Genomic DNA, 17431 nt, shown 5'->3' with positions numbered 1-17431 from the left:
ACCCCCAACATCTAAGATTCATCAGAATTCAAGTCCCCAAAGTTACCATTTAACCCTTATCACTCTAAAGTCCTTTCAATTTAAGTCCTAATAACTACCAAACAGCCCCTGCCTTCAAAAATCCTTTCATAACAAGTCTATATTTTACTAAACACCTGCTGACTTCTGAAAACCTTTACAACATGAATCCCAAAATTACACTTTAACCCCTGGAAATCAAATCCTATCATTTGGCTCCTTGAAACCAACACCCCGCTAAATATGATTGATTTTAGGGTCATTTTAAAATAATATAAATTATAAGTTTACATCTAAGGGTTCCGGGTTTATTAATTATTCTATTTCAAACAGGATGTTATAATCTAACTCTAAAAAATGTCTAAAATCATAAAGTTCATAACTTTATGCATATGCATAGCTTAATGAAGCCTAAAACCAAACCCTAACTTCAAATCATACTCTAATGGACCACAAATCTTGCACGGATGAAATACAAAAACCAAGTTCTCATTTTTATGATCTCACAACCTCAGAAATGTCAACAAATGACCATATCAAACTCTGGAGTAGCTTTTACTCAAAAGAGTCATCCTATAGGACCAAAACATGCCAAAACCTTATGCTAAATCTAAGCAATGAATCATAAAGGTTGAGACTTTATACCTTCTGAAAGATGATGAAGAAGATTATAATATGGATCTACAAGCGCCAAGGTAGCCAACACTTCTCTAATAAGCTCCTTCTTCTTCAATAAGCACCAAAAACATACCAAATCACTCAAAGAAACCAAGAATCTCACAAATGGGGCTAGGGTTTCGAGAGGGCTGTTTTGGGACAATGGATGTTGGTGAGGAGAGAGGCCTCGAAGCCATAAGGTGTTTAAATAGGGTCCAAACCCTAAAATTTAGGTTTTTGTATTCTGCATGAATACGCCCATCTTACCCATACATACGCCCAACATGCGCAAAGGAACCCACAATCACATTAAATGACCTATGCCTAACATACCTATCACACACGCCCAATTTAGGGATTGATTTTGCAAAATTTTAATAATTCAAGTCCAAAATATAAAGTACCTGGAAAGCGGGTGTTAAATTTCTCCCTAATTGAATTGGACTTCATCCTCGAATTCCGCCTCCACAAACAGCTCTAGATAATGCTCTTTCAGCTCCTCCTCAGGCTCCCATGTCCACTTCGATCCTTTCTAGTGCTGCCACTGAACCTTCCTAAACCCACTTCCTTTTTTCTTAGCGTATTCATCTTTTTATCGAGGACCACAATCGGTCTATCAATGTAGCTCAGGCACTCGTCCACCTGAATGTCCTCTAATAGCACTACTGCGGAATCATCGACCAAGCACTTCCGCAACTGAGAGACATGAAAATCATCATGGATCTCATTGAGCTTCTTAGGTAGCTCCAAATGATACACAACCCTGCCCACCCGGGCAATAACCTCGAAAGGACAAATATACCTAGGGTTCAGCTTGCCCTGCTTCCTGAACCGGATGACACCCTTCTAGGGTGACACCTTCAGGAGTATCATATCCCCAACCTGAAACTCCAAGTCTGACCAGCATCTATCAACATAGCTCTTCTATCGGCTTTGCGTGGTCTGCTATCTCCCGCACACCTGCTGGATCAACTCGACAATACGGAGCACCACTTTCGTGCTACCCATAACTCGCTGACCAACCTCACCCCGCAAATTGGGGTCCGACACTTTCTCCCATAGAGCATCTCAAAAGACAGTCGATCAATACTGGCGTGGTGGTTGTTGTTGTAAGAAAACTCAACCAATGGGAGATACATATCCTAACTACCACCCAAATCTAGCACACATGCCCGGACACACCCTTAAGAGAATAAGCTTAAAGCTAGTTTTACTTCTTCATTTCTTACTTGATTGAAGTCGTATACCACTCTTTCTCGATATATTTTCTCTAGTTTTCTTAAAGTGTTAAGAAGAAGATAGAAAAAATTGATACTTTATACTCTCATTTAAGACAAAAACTTTGTTTTCTCTAGTTCTATTTTACATTCTTCATCACCTACCAACCTCCCAAGAGCAATCAAAGAGTTTAGAGGTTGTACTATTTTCTTCCTTTGGTTGTTTAAATCTTTTCATGTTTACAAAATGACCATTGATCTGTTAAAATAGTTTTAAGTTTGTTCAACGATTTTAAACTTCTGTTGTCGTTTCTAGTGTTTTTAGAAACTGTTTTTTGAATAAAACCCAATAGCCTCATGTTTGGATCAGGTTGTATTATGTTTGCTTCACCCATCATCTTCATCTGCATGGTCTTTGATTGGATTTTATCGGTGATCTCAACTTCCGGCGATCATGATGACGGTTTTAAAGGATACCCTAGAATTGCTCTCTTGTTTCTAATTTATCGACGATCTCAGCTTCCGATCGTCCCATGATTTGTTTTTGTAAATCAATTTGCATATGCAATTGTATTGGTTTTTTTGCATATAGGGTTGTGTTTTTTGTTTATAGAGGTTTTACTCTAAGAAAGAAGATGCTACAAGTTTGTTCATCTTATCCAAGTTCTTGGATGAGCAGGTTTGAATTTTGGATTTTTTTAGGACATAATTTCATTGTTTTTTACATGCAAGATGAGGATGAGTGTTATATATACCACCGAAGCTCAAGTGTTCACGATTGCTTCTTTGATTCTGACCTAATTGTGAGATGCATTGGTGGTTGGAGTTTTTCTAAAGTCGAAGTCACCGGAGTTGGGATGAGGGTATTAGTCGGGAGAAAGGCCGACAGAAAAAGAAGGATGGGAAGGAAGGGAGGGATCAAGGGGGGAGTAGCCCTAATTGTTTTATTATAATATAAATACTGATTAAACCAACATTTCAGTAATTTATTGTGTTCAATGAAACGTATCTTGTTAAATGAATTATTTGGATCAGTTGCATGTGACTTTTGTTAAGAAGCTTACTGTTCATTTTGCACAACCGATTAAACAAAAAGGTAATGTCACTTGTTGGCTTCCTTGCCCCATCATACCCCACATGATATTATTTGTCAATAATTTTTTTTTTTATTATTGGCCCTATATATGATCATATCTTTTCTATATCTTTCTATCTTTCATTTGTTAAAGTTCAAATGAGTTGAAATAATACGTGAAACCATTCCATTATTCATTGAAACCAAATTGCTATGGGGTCGACCATTGGATTTTACTTCATTCCCACTACATGTAGATCACGACCTATTGGCCTTGAACATCCGTCAACTGTCTCATGCCCATGTGCATGGTGGACAATTACCTATCATTAACTAGATTCAGATTCAAGAAAATTAACTTTAATCACAGTATATTCAAGTTTTCAACATCGAGTGAAATAAAGAAAACATATATAATATATTGTAGTAAACTTAAAACATTTGAGTTCAATAAGTTTTGAGTTGATCACAATATACAATGATCTTTGCAACTGAACATGTAATCTGCTTATTAGTTTTATTTGTGATCCATGTGATTTATTTTGACGACCAAAGTCAAATTACATGAAGGCAAGTTAATTATATTATACATACAGATAAATTAATGCTAAAACCAGAGAGTATATAAATATAAATGACATTGCAATTATAATTTATGAAAATACTTCTTGGGAAATTGATTATTGTTGTCAACTTTGTTAATCAAACCCTATTAGATGAGAAATTTCTATTGTATACGACTTTTATTTAAAAGGAAAGCTATTCATTTAACATAAGAGATAAAAACAAACGACAAAACGACCGTCTACCACGTTCTATCATATCTTTTTTCAACTGCTTTCTTTTTCTTAAGCCGTATGACCACATGGTTTATAATCTTTTACAATTGTGGTCCATTCAAGATTAGATAATTAAAAATGTGATGAGAATCCTTGATTTGTTAAATTGATGTAAATGCGATAATGTCCATCATCGATAATTTACTACCACATCACATCTTGATAATAACCCATTAATAACATTTCACATCCATAAAATGGTTCATGAGTCATGTTGACGTGGTGAACGAGACTAGACCACATATAGACGTCTTCTTCAGAGTTTAAGAAAACAATCATGTCATATTGATGCGACATGTACACACTTTTTTATACTTGATTCCAAAATTATTGTTGGTGTTTGATTTTTAAAAATTTTTTGTTCAATTTTTATCTTAAATAATTTACTTTTTGTTTTATAATTTTGATACAAGATATATGAATAGATTGATTTTTAAATGTATTTTCATTGTTATACGTTATATCAAAAAATATATAACACAAATAAAATTATTTACGGTCAAAATTGATAAGTAAGGACTTCAAAAGTCAAACATAGACAGTAACTTCGGAACAGAAAGAGTGATTGGTTGGAGTATCTATTCTTTCAACAAAACCTATTTTAAATAGGAAATTTTGAACTTTAATATATATATATATATATATATATATATATATATATATATATATATATATATATATATATATATATAGGGAAAAGGGAATATACATTACAGCCTCACTTAAGCTTAGGTACTAAACCTCTTGAAAATACATTGTTTTACTATATAAAGATTACGGTTCATAGATTCACGATTAATACTTCAAAATGTAAATTCAAGATTGATACAATAGGGTTTAGGGTTTAGAGTTTAGCGTTTAGGGTTTAGGGTTTAGGGTTTAGGTTTATGTTTAGGGTTTAGGGTTTAGGGTTAAGGTTTAGGGTTTAGGGTTTAGGGTTTAGATTTATGGTTTAGGGTTTAGCTTTAGTGTTTAGGGTTTAGATTTAGGGTTTAGTGTTTAGTAATGTTCACTTGGATGAAGTAATAAACGATAATTGAGGAAAGAAAATGGAGATGATAAAACGATAATGAAAGAAAGAAATGTTATGGAGAATGATATATTTACCAAGGGAAACCAAACCGGGTATATTTAGCATGTTAAAACGACATATTTTAGAGGTTTAGTACCTAAGTTTAGGTGGGGTTATAATGTATATTCCTTATCCCCATATATATATATATATATATATATATATATATATATATATATATATATATATATATATATATATATATAAAGGTTCAGGTACATTTGAGACCATTCTAATTTTGTAAGACCGTGAGACCAAATCTAAAAATAATTTTAAAATGCAAAATAAATGGAAAAATCCAAAAATTCCTTTTTTAAATATTATTTTCGAAACTTGAATTAACTAAAATAAATTAAAAAAATAAAAATAAAAAAAATCTCGTTTTTTTTTAAATACGTGAAATATTCTAATAAAATATTACAATAACATATTCTAAAAAAAATCTTAAAATGCAAAATAAATGGAAAAATCTAAAAATTCTTTTTTTAAATATTATTTTCGGAACTTGAGTTAACTAAAAATAAATAAAAAAAAATCGATTTTGTTTTGAAAAATAGGTGAAAGATTTTAATAGAATATTACATTGTACATATTCTAAAAAATAATTTTAAAATGCAAAATAAATGGAATAATCCTAAAATTCTTTTTTTAAATATTATTTTCGTAACTTGAATTAATTAAAATAAAATAAAATAAAATAAAATAATAAAAAAATACATCTCACGGTCTCACAAAATTAGACCGTCTCACATGAACCTAACCTTGTATATATATATATATATATATATATATATATATATATATATATATATATATATATATATATATATATACTTTAATAAATGAAAATCAATATGTCACATATCATTCTCTCATTACTTTTGACACTTCTAGTTTATTTTAGGTTTTTTTTCAAATTTTAAAATTAAAAATCCACATAAAGCTTTATTTAAATATATAATGTGTTAAATGTTTTAAATATGATTTATTCCTTTCTTATTTTAGATCCCCAAGTTCTATTTATTAGGGGTGTTCGTGGTACGGTTTGAAACCGTTAAACCGGCCAAACCGGTCATCGGTTTGGTTTTACAGTTTGTATTTTTCTTTATGGTTTGGTTTGCGGTTTTGAACTTTTCAAACCGTAGTGAATGGTTTGTCTTACGGTTTTTAAGATTTCAAACCGTATATTAACCAGACCAAACCGTTAAGATTTGTATGTGTGTGTGTATATATATATATATATATATATATATATATATATATATATATATATATATATAGTTATATTTTATTGTGTTATACTATTAATTTTTATATATAAATAATAAAATTTAAAACTCACGTTTATTTAACCCATATTCCTAGTAGTTTCTTTTGTTTACTATAGCGTAAATGAAGTCTGACAACTCAGAGTCCACCTTTCTATCTCCAAGTAATCGTTTGATTTGTTTCCACTTGCCCTAAACCTAATCGCAAAGCAGAGTCTCGTCTCGACTGTGGTTGTTCTTTAGTCTATATATATATATATATATATATATATATATATATATATATATATATATATATATATATATATATATATATATATATATATATATATATATTTAAAATTTTTATATTTAGTTATATTTTATTGTATTATATATTAATTTTTATATATAGATAATAAAATTTAAAACTCACGTTTATTTAACCCGGATTCCTAGTATTTTCTTTTGTTTACTATAGTGCAAATGAAGCCCGACAATTGAGAGTCCACCTTTCCAACTCCAAGCAATCGTTTGATTTCTTTCCACTTGCCCTAAACCTAATCGCAAAGTAGAGTCTTGTCTCGATTGTGGTTGGTCTTTAGTCTAATCTCTATCGTTACCGACGCCGACAATATCACCTCTCTGACTACACCTAATATGTTTTTTTTTTCTAGGTTCATCTTCTTTTCAATATTTAAAAAAGGATATGGATAAGGATAGTGTTTTCATATTTTTTATTATTTAAATTAGTAAACATCATGTAACTTAGTCGTGTTAGGTTATTTTTATTTTTGCAAGTTTTTCTTTTCTTGTACCAACATAATCGATTTATTTTATTAAATTAATTTAATGGACTCGGTTAAAATGGACCTAAAAATCCCAAACCGTGAAACTAAACCAGAGCCAAACCGTTAGTAACGGTTTGGTATGGTTCGGTTTTAAATTTTCAACGGATCGGCTTCGGTTTTTGCTTGACAAAAACCGTTACTAACGGTTTGGCTTTGGTTTGACCTAAAAACCAAAAAAACCGGACCGTGAATACCCCTACTATTTATACTTATTCGCCTTTGATTTGCTCAACAATTCACAAAGAAAGATTTCAAAATTTGATTCTCACCATAATCTTTCATTTTTTTCAAAAAAAAAATTCAAATTTCAACTGAACATTTTAATTAAATAAAAAAGTCGCAGCATCAGTAATGACATTTACAAAACCATTTATAAGATGAATTTCAATTCAATCAAATATTATGTAGTTTGTATAGTTAAAAAATAATTTAGATATATCTTAAAAATATCAAAATATATTATTCGAAAACTTTTTGATAATGATACCAATAACATGCTTACTAGCTTGTATTTGGTTTTTTTTTTTTTTTTTTTTTTTTTTTTTTTTACAAATATGATTTATTTAAACATATTTTTGAGAATAATAAAATAATCAAAGTTATTAACAAACTAAGTTATTTCACAATAATTATTTTAAATAAAACAATGATATTAGTATATATGATTGTAGTTTTTTTTTTCGAATACTAAAACTTTTATTTGATTGTACACCATGATGATTTTATCAATGATTCTCGAGTTAAAACACATTGATGATATTTTGATATTTAAACCTTAATATTTAGCTTTTGTTTTAATCAACCTGTGTGTCATACGGGTTTAATACCGTATATATATATATATATATATATATATATATATATATATATATATATATATATATATATATATATATATATATATATATAAAAGGTGCTCTAACAATATAAAGGGCTATTTAATAGTAAAAGGATAGAATCCAATTTAAATTGAATTAGTTGGTCTGTTTAATTGTTATTCAATGAATTAAACTCTATTATTACAGAATATCATGTTATAAAATATCATGTTGGCATTCAATAAATATTGAATTCAATAACCATTGAACTTTTCAATGAGGAAAAAAATAATTGAACTATTAAAGATATATTTCATTGAACTCAATAAAGTTCAATGCATTAGTAAAACTGTATAATAAGTAAAATGAATGTGTTAATCTATTTAACTCTAATAAGTTTAATGCATTGTCATATCATAAATAAAGCCTAATTGAGTCATCATGGGTTATATAGTCTATATGATATCAAAGAGTTTTATTATCATATCAAAAGGTTTAAATCTATCTAAATGAAATGTATAGCTTATGATGATATCAAGCTTCACCTAAGTCAAATGGGTTCGTAGGCTTAATATCAAGTAAACATAATCAAAACCGATGCTAAAACAAAATTGAATGATATCAAAGTTACAACAAAGATAAATTTTGCATTTGATTATATATACCAAGATGTTATATACATATGATTGAATATTATTGAAACTATCATTTGAATGATATGGTTTTTTATCTTTTGTATATAGAAAACCATCAATTTGTATAATACGACAAAACGCACACCGTTTATAAAATTTGAATAGTACGACAAAAAACACACCGTTTATAAATAGTTAAAGATTAATTATGAGACTGATAAAAGGACCAAAGGATCTTAATAGTCACATGAAGAATGATTCGATGACGAAAAGAAGAATCACAATATTATTTTATTCAACAGATAAAACATATAAAACATGATGAAATTTGATGAGATACTAATAACAATTTGATTCAGATTCGCGCCGGAAAAGTGTGATCGGCGGCAGACCTCCAGACAATGTCTCTAAGCGCCGGCCGGAGCTCGTTGCTACAGAACTGGTTGTATTCCAGGGTGTCGCCGCTAGATTTCTTGACTTCCACCACCAGAAACGACGGGGTGACGGCGAAGAGCTCCGCCGCTATCCCTAACTTCCCTTTTCTACCATTTTCATGTCCCTGCAACCTTAAACTGCTCTCGTCGCCGCTTTTCTTGACGCTAAACTTCATCGACTTCGCCACTTCTTCCAGCTTCGACACAACCGCCTCCGCCTTCTCCGTCGTCGCGAACCTCATTTCTTCCTTTTCCTCCCTCTTCTTCTCTTCAAACAACGGCGACAGATCGAATCCTTCTGATAATGAAATGATGTGAAACGCATTCAGAGTTTTAGCATCCTTGCCTTTAGATTGTACTCCTTCGTCTTCAATCAAGAACTTGGAGGTCTTCGGCGCCGACTTCTTAAACCAGGGAGATTCCATGATCTTCGAGATGGTAATCCGAGTGCTCGGATTTGGGTCTAGTAATTTCGTGATTAATTTTCGTGCGTCGGATGAAAACCATGGTGGACATTTGAAATCTCCTCGGTAAATCTTCCGATACATCGCGACAATGTTCTCGTCCTGAAAAGGCAAGAATCCGGCGAGAAGAACGTAGAGGATAACACCACATGACCAGATATCGGCTTTTGCTCCATCGTATCCTTTTTTCCCGATTATTTCCGGTGCGACGTACGCCGGAGTCCCACACGTCGTGTGTAACAGTCCGTCCTGCCTGAGATGATCGCAAAAAGCGCTGAGTCCAAAATCCGTCACTTTTAAATTACCTTCTTCATCCAACAGCAAATTCTCCGGCTTCAAATCCCGGTGGTACACACCTCGGCTATGACAGAAATCAACGGCGGAAATGAGCTGCTGGAAGTAGCTTCTGGCAACATCCTCTCGCAACCGCCCTTTCGCAATTTTGGAGAACAACTCACCGCCTCTAACGAGTTCCATGGCGAAATAGATCTTCGATTTACTCGCCATAACCTCGTAAAGCTCGACAATGTTAGGATGACGTACCATCTTCATCACCGAAATCTCTCGCTTAACCTGGTCCATCATTCCGACCTTAATAACCTTCTCTTTCCCCACAACCTTCATCGCCACACTTTTTCCGGTATGCACGTTCTTCGCATGGTACACCTTCGCAAAAGTACCGTGACCTAGCTGCCGGCCAAGTTCGTATTTTCCATGTAGGACGCCATTGTTTCTGTCTTCACCTGCCATCTGCTCGACGAAATGCTTCTGTAAATTACAAAGTAAAAGAAATAGACACTAATCAGGCGTGTAGTTCACCCGTCTTCGACGTGTTTCCGGTGGCAAGTTCTGCCGCCGATGGGTCGTTTAGCCCTTCCTCGGTTAGACAGCCGCGAATCTCCACTCATCTCTCTGCATTCCCTAAGTAGAATTCGTATTCTCACTCTTAATAACTATTTTTCTGGTATTAGGGTTTTCTGAATAGGATGTAGTTATATAGGCGGTTTCAGAGGTGGAAATTACTTTTCTACCCCTGAAATTGGAATCTGATCCAACGGCTGTGGATTAAGCTATGTATCTGGACAAGAGTCGCTATCGGACGTCCGAATTGCAGTTATGATTGTGGACACGTTACGAGCGATTATACGACGATATTGAGAGGTCTATAAATACGTACAAAAAATATATATATAAAAAATGATGATAATTTTTTTTAGGGTTATTGCTATTTTATAAGAATCAATTATTGAAAATGTTTGATTTGATTGTTATCGCATTTAATAAATAAAGTTTGTGTATTTTGTTTGTAAAGGGTTTCGCTATCGGAGATGTTGGTTGCATGTCTATTTGATAGGAATTTGTTTGTGTATTTTGATGTCAAAAAAACATGAAAACCGGTATATGAATAAAGTTGCACAGCAGATGTTGGTTGCATGTCTATTTGATAGGAATTTGGAGTTGTTAATCTGTCTAAAGCCTAAACCATAGATTGCCTCACAAAAAATATGGTCGATTACTTTTAAAATTTTTGTTGTGTACGCTTGTAATTTTAGAAATTAATTTCATTTATCGAAGAATATGATATACATATTACATTCAATTTTTTTGTTGTGTACGCTCCAAAAATGGGCTTTGCGATGTGTTTTTTCAAAGTGAGAATTTCATATATGTCCTTTTTAAACATCAAAATATTATATTTATCCAACTTAATTTCTAAATATCATATTTACCCTTAATAAAATTTCTAAATATCATATTTATCATTCATAAAATTTTAAAATATCATATATGTCATTTTTAAACATCATAATATCATATATGCCCTTCTTAAGTATCAAAATATCGTATATGTACTTTTTAAAAATCAAAATATCAATGGTAATATCTAAAATATCCTTCATCTACAATATAATCAACCAAAAAAACTACACAATCAAAATATACATTTCATAGAGAAGGTTGAAGATGAATATGTTTGTTTGTCAAGAGAACGACATTCCAACAATTTAGAAGTTTACATTCCATTATCATAGACGTAAGGATAATATCGTTAAATTTTTTAATTATTATAGTAATTTTATGTTATAAAAAATGATTATAAAATATTAAAAACATTATAAAAAAGGAATTGAGCAAATATGATATTTTGAAGGTTTATAAAGGGTAAATATGATATTAAGAAATTAAGCTGAGCAAATATGATATTTTGAGGTTTAAGAGGGGTATATATGAAATTCTTCCTTTTTCAAACTTTAATTTTTTTGGATTAACGGTCCTTTAATTAGTTTCATTGAAAATTAAAATGACTATAATACCATTAGTTGTATTTATTTTTCATTCTTTCATTCATTTTACTTTTAGATTTAATATTTATATATTTATTTTAATTATTAAAAAATAAGTGATGGTCTCTCTCTCTCTCTCTCTCTTTCATGCTACATGACTCATCCCCCTATCTCTTCCTTTTTATTATTTTTCTTCACATGGTCTATGTAACCCTAAAAAAAATTTCACTTTATAGGTGAAGAATCATTCCATGTATGCAACAATCATATCTTTTATTACTGCTTCATAACTTTCATTGATAACTTCACTTAACATTTTTAGCCTCTCATTGAATTCACAAATAAAAAATGCAAGTGATGTGGCTTTTATGAAATGGATCATATCAAATTCAATAATCTATTTGAGGAATGGGAATTATGTCCTTCTTTTTATATCCCCTAATGATTGATACATTCACACCAAAGACAAAGAATTTTGTTAAATGTGACTCGAGCATTTGGAGCATTCTCATGGAGCATTTGGAACACTTAGGTCCTAATGGAGCACTTGAGTTTCATGGAGCAAGTGACAAAGGAACAGATCATCTGAGATGGATTTGGATCATTATCATCTGACAAAGGAATGGATCTCCCAAAAGGGGGTTTAGAGCAACTTTGAGTGGTTTAGTGCATCTTAGAGTGGCTTGGAGCAACTTGGAGTGACTTGGAGCAACTGGGAACAACTTCGAGCACTTGGAGCAACTTAGAGGAACTGGGTGCAACTTAGAGCACTTAGAGCAACATGGATCAATATGGAACATCATGTTGCGCCATGTAAAAGGAAGTTGTGTCATACTTAGGGATGTTGCACCAAATGATAGCATGATGTGCCATCATGTCTGAAGTTGCGCCATGTAACGCCCTTAGATTAGGGCTAGTCAATTTAGAGATGATAGGTGTCAAAAATGACTTTTTGATGGAAGAATATTTAGAAGGAGTAATCTTAACTAAGTTGTAGTATATGTTACAAGGATTTCGTGCATATAAAGAACACCGAAATCCGAGTTATGACGAAAAAGTTATGATTTGTCGAAGTTTCGCGACAGAACCGGTACAACGCTGAATGACGTAAAAAGTGAATTTATGATAGAGAAATACTTAGCCTTAGTGATCTAAACGAATGTTGTAGAATTAGTTAAACCGAGAGTGTGCATAAAAAGAACGCCCAAATCTGATTTCGTATGAGGAAATTATGATTTTTCTAAGTTTCAGCTTAACAGTATGCAGCCCGAAACTCGAATTTGAGATCGAGTGATTTTTGGTCGAAGCAATCTAAACGAGAATCGAAGATCTTGTTATTAGTAGTGCAATGGTGAAAAAACAGACGAAAACGGACGTCGGAGGAAGAAGTTATGAATTTATAACGGAGTTTTCCTATCCCGGCCTACTAAAAATAATATAATAAAAATAAATTTGAAATTAGCCGATGGAGTCTAAAAAAAAGTTGTAGAGCATAGTCTCACCTACATGTAGATATAAATAACGTCGAAAATGGAGTGCGTATGAGGAAGATACGAATTTATGAAGTTTTTAAATAATTAAAATATATTTATTTAATTATAAAATCGGATAATACCAAACCCGTGACTCATCCGGCCTTATCCACCCGGTACGCCCAGCGTACCTAGATATACGCCTAGCGTACATGTCAAAGGAGGATTACGTCTAGCGTAATTTGGGGTTACGTCCAGCGTAACTCGGGGTTTCAGCCCCTATAAATAAAAGTCGAAGGTTGCCGATCATTTTGCCAAAAATTCTCCTTTCTCTCTCATTTTTGCATCGTTTTGCGTGTAAGAAATATCCTAAAAGCCCCGTTATTAATCCCGAGCCCCGAAGCAAGTTCTGAAGCCCCGAAGATCCCGAGAAATGAAATTCCCGAGCCGAAGCTCTGCCCACGAGAAGCCCAGTTTTTGTGAAGATCTTCCAGATCTACCAAAGAATACTACTTTTACAAGGTGTAGTGTTGTCCGAGCATCGCCTAATCAAGTGAGTGTGTAGTTACTTTCTTCTAACACATAAATACGAAGTATTTGCTATGAAATACGTGCTATGTGTTTATATATTATTTGTTTATTTGAGATGGGTGGAATGAATGTTTTATATAGGTTTTAAATGAGTTAACATGTATATATATTTTATATCTACAAATATGTTGGGTAGAACATGAGTAGATGGAATAGTTGATGTGTGATGAAAGATCCATGTTGAGTAAACCTTGACGACTATGGAGTTAGCTATTATTGAGTAAACCTTGGCGACTATGGAGTTAGCGCTTGTTGAGTAAACCTTTGTGACTATGGAGTTAGCCCTTCATATATATGAATTTAGTACCTGATAGATAAACTTTGGAAGCAATGGAATTCGTGCCAATTCCTTAGTTCAATCCTTAGGAATGAGTGAATGAAGTATAGTTGATTCTTAGGGTAAAACCTTAAGAGTAAAGAAGATAATGGGGATGGGTAGTTGGGTTAATTGTTTGATAATTGAATATAATAATTATATTATTGTGGGTTGAAAACCCTATATACTCACCAAGCTCCCAAGTCTGACCCACTCAGTTTTCTTTGCATTACAGGTAATGGCACAAGGGTATAAGTTGGTGGACTTGACGAGAGATTATGGATTATAGATCAGTATTTATAAATAACTATTGTAAGGTCCATTTGATATTGTTTATGCTTTTGGTCTGTATTGGAACATGACATCCCAAGATTTTGTTATTTAATGAAAATACATTTCTTTAAAGAAATGCTTTGATAAATTCTTATCACATTTTGTTTTGGGAACAAATTCCGCAACTATTTTACGTAAATGATTACTCTGATTTTAAAACAAAGCATAAACATATCGGTCTTTTATGACCGTGATAATGGGGATGTCACGCGCCAAGGTAATGTTGAGCTAAAAAGGTGTTGACCCAAGTGAAGATGTTAAGCCAATGAGATGTTGAGCCATGAAGATGATGTTGCTCCATCAAGAAGAGAAGTTATGCTATCATGGACCATCTTGGTACATAATGCACCATCTTGATTCCTTTATTGTGCCATGTTGATCCACGTATGCTTAAAAGATGATCATGCTTAATAGATACACCATGTTGTATCACCATGATGGATGTTGGACCATTAGTGTTCATGATGCACCACTTGTGCATCATGATGCTCCACTATGGTCAAGGTGGTTCATTATGTGTGTTGTCGATGCTCATGGGTTGTATGATATAGGGTCGACTATACTTTGGTTATAATTAATCCCTAGCTTAGGGCCCCCACTTCTAGAGGGCACCATTTTACCCAAGAAATTTCAGCAAAATAGAAATTTTGATTCCTTGTATTTTCTGAGTTAACCTACGTATGCCACAAAAATCAACAGCCAGATTGATTAATTAAAAGCGAGTATTCTTCTTCCTTCTATTCTCATTCTCGATTCTTGAAACCAAGTCTAAAAAAAATACCTTTTGTTCTTCAATCTTCACTTGTACTTCTTCTTCTCTTCCTTCTATGTTCTTTGATTGATTGTCCATTCTCTGAAAAATAGATACATTCGACTTCTCTGTGTATTTTATTTATATGTCCTCCGAGTCTCCATTGTTGATCTGCACTTGACTTTTCAAAAGACTCAAAACTTCAAGGTTGTCATAGTGTCATTGAAAATGACAAGGACAATATCTAAATATCAACAGAACTGAAACGGTAAGTCCACTCTAGTGTTTCTATTTTTCACCTTTCAATAATTCAATTTTCCATTGATTATCCCTAAATCGGCTATTAACCATTGTTCATTGATTATATAAGGGTTTGACCGGGTCTGAATTCTGGAAAACGAATGTGTGTTTTGCATTATCTTCTATTTAACTATTTTCAAGGTTGTCCTTTACTAACTTGGAACGAAGGTAAAGTAAGGACTTTCTGTTTATTTTTTGTTCATCTATATTTGTCTACTTGTTTTGGTGATTGAAAAATTAATCAAATGTTCAATAATCATGTCTTAAAGAAAATACGAATCAGGGGCTGCAACTCCGCCATTTATAAACTTTTTAATTTTTTATTCCCGATTCGAAGCCCGGATAAAGGAGGATGTTTTATAACATCAAGTACAGTAAATGCCAAAGGGCCCTAAAATTTTGGTTCGCTCAGAGCCCCCAAACTGGTTGAGTCTCCCCTGGTATGAGATGCGAGAATGTTCTAGAGGATGTTGCATGGCAGAATATGATTGGTTGTCACCTTTCATGGGCCTATGGGCCAATGGGCTTGGCCCATTAGAGTTTTAGGTCTAATCGCTTAACTATAAATAGATTGTTTGCTTAGTCATTTGAGGTGTCTTCTATCTTGTATCCTTAGTAAGTAGGACTAATCTCTAGTGAATTATACTTGTAACCTCTATTTGAGAACTCTGAAATAAAGAATACTCCCCTTCTGTCCATGAACGTAGGTCACCTTGACCGAACCACGTAAATATTATGTCTTTATGTGCTTTTAGTTTTTTTTGTTATCCACATTACGTAACAGCCCAAAACCAAGATATATATATATATATATATATATATATATATATATATATATGTGTGTGTATATATATATATATATTCATTTTAATTAAGATTTAGAATCATAAATTTGTTCCCAAAATCCATTACATAATCATCATATCAAATCATTAGAGTGACAATATCAATAGGTGTTGAAAATAGTTGGGAGTGAATGTTGCTCCATCACGTGGGGCCCTTCCCTTTAGTACCAGAAGTACCTGAAACCACAATAGAAATTGTAAGCAAAAGCTTAGGGGTCGTTTGATAGTTGCTGACCGAGTTAGTGCTGACTGAGTTAATGCTGATTGAGTTAGACTTTCTGACTGAAACCATACTGTTTGATTATATCTCTAACTGTTTGTGATGAATGATAAAAAATGACTATATTACTTGTTGATGGAAAACTTTATATAACACCAAAAATAACAAAGAATTATATTCTTGATTCTAGAAAAAACAGTGAACTTTGATCGAACCAACTAATAATTAAAAGAAAAAGCAATGAACTTTGATGATTCATACATATTTGCAAAGAGAACAAAATTTTAAAAAAAAAAAACATGAATTACTTGTTTCAATCGAATTACAATCAATTTGTAACACCAACTTTAACTTTTAATTCAATACTTCATAATTTGAATCATCCTCGAATCCTCTCCCAGAAAAAAATGAGTTTAAAATCAATAATAAAAAATCTTTGTAACAAGAATCACAACATATATTAATATAAAAAATAGCAAGACCATTTATGCGTTCATAAGGTTCTCCTGCTTCAAATTTCAAATGGCACCACTTGAGAGATAGAGATTAACAAACACACACACACACACACACACACACACACATATATATATATATATATATATATATATATATATATATATATCATGAAAACTGTGAATGTTTAATCTCTTGAACAAGTTCAAATAACATAACATATTGAAACAAGATACAAGATTTATTTAATCATAATACCAAGATTTATTTAATCATAATACAAAATCTCTATATTTTTTTTACATATGATGTGATTTTGTGAATTTAAAAAGCAAAAGAATAAACTTACAAGAAGGATTCGTAACTTTGGCTTTTCTTCAATCTCATTCTTATACTTGTAAATATCTCCCTCTGTTGAAAATTCAAAGAGTCAAACCAGTTTTCTTATCTCTTCCATTAATGTGGCACTTGAAACAGAGAAAAAATAAACAAGTGTGTTAAACGCATCACACTATGTATATAAATCGATAGAGAT

General features: G+C 32.3%; 1 protein-coding gene across 1 annotated transcript; it reads right to left on the bottom strand.

Annotated features, from left to right (window-relative positions):
• Nucleotides 1–8692: 8692 nt before the first annotated feature.
• Nucleotides 8693–10308, bottom strand: LOC145004051 (CBL-interacting serine/threonine-protein kinase 6-like). Its single transcript, XM_078962951.1, has one exon. The coding sequence runs from the start codon at nucleotides 10075–10077 to the stop codon at nucleotides 8785–8787; it is 1293 nt and encodes a 430-aa protein (XP_078819077.1). The 5' UTR covers nucleotides 10078–10308; the 3' UTR covers nucleotides 8693–8784.
• Between the last annotated feature and the right edge of the window lie 7123 nt (nucleotides 10309–17431).

The sequence above is a fragment of the Lactuca saligna genome, chromosome 7 (genome assembly GCF_052625555.1).
Source record: "Lactuca saligna cultivar CGN05327 chromosome 7, ASM5262555v1, whole genome shotgun sequence".
In the NCBI taxonomy this organism is placed as follows: domain Eukaryota; kingdom Viridiplantae; phylum Streptophyta; class Magnoliopsida; order Asterales; family Asteraceae; genus Lactuca; species Lactuca saligna.
Note: the sequence above shows the minus strand (reverse complement) of the source record. Positions and strands in the feature narration are given on the sequence as shown.